Here is a 6,000-nt window from a genome sequence, read left to right on the forward strand (position 1 = left end):
CTTGTACATACCTCTTCTTGGAAATAGCATAGCCTTGTACTGTGACCTTCTTTGACCTACTGGCATTTGTATAATCCAAAACTAGCTGTCAGCAGTCGAGGAAGGATTACAGACTCACTCGAGAACTGTGACAAAGTGTAGTTTACTTTAAACTTGCTACAACTGACTTATAGAGACAAGTTGTAAAAACAGCAATTTCGTATTATCACCTCTCATTTGGTAACTTCTTAGGAAAACAGTGGGCTATTTACACAACCAGAGCAACATTAGCAGTCATTCTTTGTGTCCATCTGATGATTGTAAATCCAACAGTCACTCTCCTTTTACCACTGTTTTGAAGTACACCAATTCCTGAGGGAAACATCTGGCTCTTCAAGAAGCAATAACCTAATGCATATTTTTATAATAACAATGCATCAAAATGTGAAAACAAGACTGAAAGCTAATGTTGCTGACTGTTTGACGTGTAAATAAGCAACTGTTTGCTAACAAATTAGCCATGTCAACTTAAAATGTGATGACATGTCAGTGCTATTAACAACTTCTTTCCGCTGCCACCATGTGTGCAAAGAAAGATACTGCAGACTTGAGCAGATAAGGGCTACACTGTGTTCATTAGCTAGCTAGTAGCTTAATGTAGCACTTTCAGACAGAGTCAGTCTGTGGATACTGTTTCTGCTGCCTGCGAGGTTGGCGAGACTCACCACTGCAATTTGGTTGATAAGACCAGTTACTGTGCACGCTAGAGGTAGTAATTGTTTTTGGTTTTATTTGAATACTTGTCCTACATGTCACTGGAAAAATCTAACACAAGTAGAATAAACACAGTTATCCCAGCTACTAAATTAAAACAGTCATTAGCTTAATGTAGCCTTCAACATGATTTTGTAAAAATAAATACATAATTAAACATAAACTTCTTTAATTTTACTCTCAGTAAAACCTGTTAGCTCTTTATAAACCTTCAGAATATATTAGACTGCTGCCTGAGATTTTGCAGTTTCCTTATGGAATACCATTTTAAATTCAAATTAATTCATATAGTACAAAAGCAACGTATCCCTGCTTGTATTAGGCCATTGTGGCATTGTAGGTTTTGTTACAAATCAATGAGGAAGACTTCTTTATGGCTATAGTGTATTTTTGCATTAATGTGAAATGAACATCCTTGTCTTTTCAGGTAATAATTGTTATAATTATATATTCAGTTCCAGCTACATATTTATATGTCTTTTACATATATTGAAAAAAAAAAACCTTAATAGGGCAGACACTGATGATTATTTTCATTGTGAGTACTTAGTTGTAGTTATTTTTTTCAATTAATCAGGGAATTCTTTTGTTTATGGAATGGCAAAAAACAAAAAAACAAAAAAACAAACAAACAAAAATGCCCATCACGACTTCCCAGTCTTCAATCTCGTCAAATGTCTTGCTTTTTTGACTAATCCTCTCATCTGAGAAGTTGGAACTGGGGACTGTGTCACATGTTTTCACGATTTTTTCTTAAAAAAATACCTGATATTGATTATTCAAGATTTTCTGCTTTCTTATCAATTTGTTATGACTTGTTTCACCTTTAAAATTGTATTCTTCTGAATAAGTTATTAATAAAGCTTATTTGTCTTATAATAATACAGACCTACAGTAACATTACTGTATAACCATATCACAACAGCATACATACAAGAGGGCACTGCAGTGAATTGAAAAAAACTGCCAATTAGTTGAAAAATCACAGAATATTTCAATGTATGTTTGTGGTTTATGCAAGAAATGAGATGAACATTGCTCTCACAATGAATGGGAAGTCATCACCAAAACACTGAGTCAGCAGAGCTAAGAGAAGGCCATTTATCCTGCTCAAAATAAATGAATGTACACTATGTGTTTACTGATTAAATGAGTGCATCTGAGACGTGAGCTGGGGGGATGTGTCTGTGTATGAGGAGGTTATAAACTCTGAGTGACTGAGTGCAGTCATCATTGCCTCCGCTGAACACTGATATCTCTGTTCCATGTCCAGCCAATCACTGTACAATGTCCAAACGTAGCCTAATAAACTGGGATGCAGAGCGGCACAAACACATCCACGTCCCTTCATTACTGAATGGCTGCCAGTGACGTCGTCTGGTCCTCATCCCAATCAGTCATCATCTCCCGCTGATAACGCACTCTGGAAACCATCACCATGGGAACTGTTGCACATGTTATGGGTGGTCGTCAAGGAAACCTGGCTGAGTAATGGCCCTCTTCTCTAATGCACTGCCTTGCCTCTCCTAGCCTGACTCACTTGTTCTGTGCTGTATTCCTGCCATGTGAAAATAGCTGTGCGATCTAAGACAGTGTGTTCGAGGTAGAGAAAGAGGATGTGAGAGGGTAAACTGTGTACTTATGCTGATTATCCCGATGACAGCTACATTTTAAATGGTTCCCTCAGGCTCATTTTCCCCCTCTGTAATCCAGATGTAACAGTGGGATCAGAGTGGGGGGATGTGGAGGTGGACTTTTTTGTACTTCATATGATTGTATTACACATGGGACTCAGCCCAGAGGGTCCTGGAAAGAGCTTTAGAGTAGGTACGTGAGGATAATAAGTTTGGCTGTGCAAAACACATTTTATTGTTCAGCTTCTGATTAAAGTACTCAGATGGATTTTGTTACTTTAGCTTTGTACTTATAAACAACTGCCTCACTTCATTATTTTTCTTCCTCTGTGTATAAAACATGCGACAATGTAATCCTAATTAATGTATGTGTTGAAAACTTGATTCTCACTTTGAAGTTAATGACTGTGATCATTAAGTGGATTGTATTTCAAGCACACGTCTCCGGTCCACTGTGCACAAATCTATAGGTTTTATAAACCTATAGAATCCATAAAAAAATGGAAATAATGATGTTATCAATACCTGCAAACACATTCCTCCCAATGTACTTTACTCAGTATTGGCTTAGTAATGGCTTCTATTTTAAAGGTACTTAGTTAAACAGCACCTAAAACCATTATAGTTTAGTGCTGGAACTGTCCTCAAAAATTTTTGGTTAAAAGTCTGTTAAATATTTCACATATCTTACAATACAGTTATTCACACATTCATAGTTTATTCTTGTCCCCGGAAACAGCAGTTGGCAAAATAACCTCACCCCGAGGTCCATTCAGTAGCTGTTATAGTGCTTTGGACCGCTTCACATTATCTTCTTTTGCAGAATGAGTTGCTGGAGATGTTTATTGCAAATGTACTGTAAATTTTTCAGAGCACTTTTCATCAGCACAATTCATTCTTTCAAACGAGATTATTTGAGGTTAGTTTTGTTTTGTCAGCTGATGTTTTCATGGTAAAGAGCAAACCGTGAAGCTCAACCTCTAAATCAATGTGGGTGAGAAGTGAAGTGGCCAGAAAAATTGAATTTTAACATTTACTTCACCTGCTGATGAAGATCATGTCATATGATACAAATCTGCAGAACAGCTTTTAAGTGCGACCTGAGTTGAGATTGTTTTGTCAATTATCGCCAGATTTGATCAAAATTGTTGAAGACTTTTGACTCCAGTGTTACATATGGTTGGACAAGGCTGGATTACTAACTGGGCAAATTGGGCAACTGTTTCAGGGCCCCAGGTTTATTTGATTTTGATTAAGTGCAAATCTATCTGAAATTTTTGCCACTTAAGTACATTTTACTTTTTGTATTGTGCTTACATGGTATTTTACATTTTATCAAATCATTCTTTCCATCAATACTGAGGTACTTTTGTGGGCATCCCCATTTCATTGTACTTTATACTTGATTTCAAAAGGAAACAGTACATTTTTCTCCACTACTTAAATTAAGCAGTTCTAGTTATTAGTTTGAAGATTAAACATATGAAACATATGATTATATATTTACAAATGCATTGCAATAGATTAAATTGCCTAGCAGTTTGTGAAGTATTTAAAGTATTTAGTTTAATAAGTATCAACCAGCTATAACATGAAAGAACTACTCACATAATAATACATCAATAATAATGATCCAGCGATATGATAATAAAGCACTGACATGACCTTTCAATTTGAGTATTTTTATTTTCTGTACTTTAAGTAGATTTTGTTGTTATTACTTCTATACTTTTACTTTTGAATGCAGGACTTTAACTTGTAATGTGGTTTTACTACTTTTAACTGAACCATAAATAAATCGTTTATTTATTGATTGGTGTGTGTTTGCCTGTTTGATAGGTTAGTGGCCGAACAGGCACACAGGTTACACCTCACCTCCGACTACCAACCACCACAGAGGCAACAGGCCCGCCTCCTGCAGCCACAGACGGGAGCTGTTCTTCAGCACCACCTCCCAGCTGATACAGAAGCATCAGCAACAGAACAAAGTGGATGCTAAGTGGCTTCAACACTTTTCCATATTGCTCGTGTCCTCTTCATGGACTATTTAAGTTCAATGACCTTCCTCGGGACGCATAACACATATTAACTACTCGTTTTCTACACGCACCCCTCACAATTTGTTGCCTAACTGTGCGTTTAGTTGTCAGTCATTTTGTTTTCAGTTTGTTTACTGACCTTTCCGAGAGTTTCTTAGTCTTTGAAACCCCTGCTGTTGTCCTCTTTGTAGCGTCGATACGCCTGATACACTGTTGCCCATGACAAGAGGCTGCAGAAATTCACCGCGGCTTTGGCTGAATATTATTAATCCGGCTGATGACGGCTACTTGTACCTCGTTGAGGCAGTTTCCTCGGAAGTAGATAAAAAAAAAAACAAAAAAAAAACACTTTCCTCCCTTCCTCCTCAGTCGTGGGTAGGGGTGTTTTTAATGACGTCCTCCGGTCATCAGCGAACGACGAAACCGGAAGCGGCAGCAGGCAGCAGGCACACAGGTGTGTGGAGTCAGAGTGCAGCGATAATATGAGGACGTTGGATCCTGGATGGAGCTTTTGGCTTTTTCATCAGCGGAATTTGACGACTGAATAATCCTCTTCAGAGAGCTCGGTGTTCCCAGACAACAGCTGAGATCACGTTGTTATGCTGTTTTATTAAAAACAGTGTAAGAACAGGCACACGCAGCTTTTTTTTTGAAAGCCTACAGCCTCTGCTGTTGTTTCTCTGATGAATTTTTCAAAATAAGATGGTAATTTATAATTTATTTTCAATCAGGTGGAATTTGCGCAATATTAAAAAAAAAAAAAAAAAAACGGAATTGGAAAATAGGAATAAGCAGGACTAACGGCCTAGCTGTTATCTAACGCCTATCACTGTAACTTCAGCTCCTGCCTTCATCTGAATGTGCAGTCTGTTAAAACAGGTGCAAACACACGCGCATAATGAGCGCTTCATCATGGTCCATGGACTGTGTGAAGCTGCCATCTAGTGTTAATCAACAATAAACAACAAAACAAAAGAAGCCAATGACAGGCTGGGCAGTGCTGGGGAAGCTACTTTGAAAGCACGTCTTTAAAATTTGAACTACAGCAAAGCTACGAGGGAGAAGTCTAGTTGGGTTAACTGAAGCTGCTTAGAAAAAGTAGTTCAAACTACTTAAAAAAAAAAAAAAAAAGATCAAATTGACAATGTACATGTGATACAAAATTATAACAAAATAACCTGGCATAATTCAAAAAAAGTCAATTGTCAGTTTATTGCAAAAAGTGCTTACTTGTTCACAGGTCATAACAGAACTAAAATAATAAACACCTCATTATTCATGGGAAAGTGCTAGAATGTCAGCTTTGGTTTTGTATAAAATAACTGTTTAAGTATGGCCATGGTGATTCTTCCTCAGGCTGAGATTCAATCGGTTTAGCATGATGATGTTGTAGCATTGAGCTAGACCCACCTTTGGCTCTTACACATGCACTACACAAAGTGTGTGGTGGTGGCTGCCTGACGATTGCATGACCTGGGTGTGCCTTCACAGTGGTCAGGATGAAAGAAAAAGGGGACGGGGCAGGTCATGCAAGAGAAGGTGAGTAAAAGAGAGGGACAAGAGGGGAGATGCTA

The 6,000-nt window shown here is 37.8% G+C and overlaps 1 protein-coding gene across 1 annotated transcript in view; it reads right to left on the minus strand.

The window, feature by feature from the left end:
• Positions 1–5,203, minus strand: part of neurl1aa (neuralized E3 ubiquitin protein ligase 1Aa) — a 78,262-nt gene extending 73,059 nt beyond the window's left edge. Inside the window, exon 1 of the mRNA XM_071504848.1 lies at positions 4,566–5,203. Within this exon, the coding sequence (XP_071360949.1) occupies positions 4,566–4,647 (82 nt within the window). The 5' untranslated portion in view covers positions 4,648–5,203. The remainder of the gene's footprint in view (positions 1–4,565) is intronic.
• Positions 5,204–6,000: the final 797 nt, after the last annotated feature.

The sequence above is a fragment of the Trachinotus anak genome, unplaced genomic scaffold (genome assembly GCF_046630095.1).
Source record: "Trachinotus anak isolate AG129_WGS33_773 ecotype Australia unplaced genomic scaffold, CSIRO_AGI_Tana_v1 ptg000019l, whole genome shotgun sequence".
In the NCBI taxonomy this organism is placed as follows: Eukaryota; Metazoa; Chordata; class Actinopteri; order Carangiformes; family Carangidae; genus Trachinotus; species Trachinotus anak.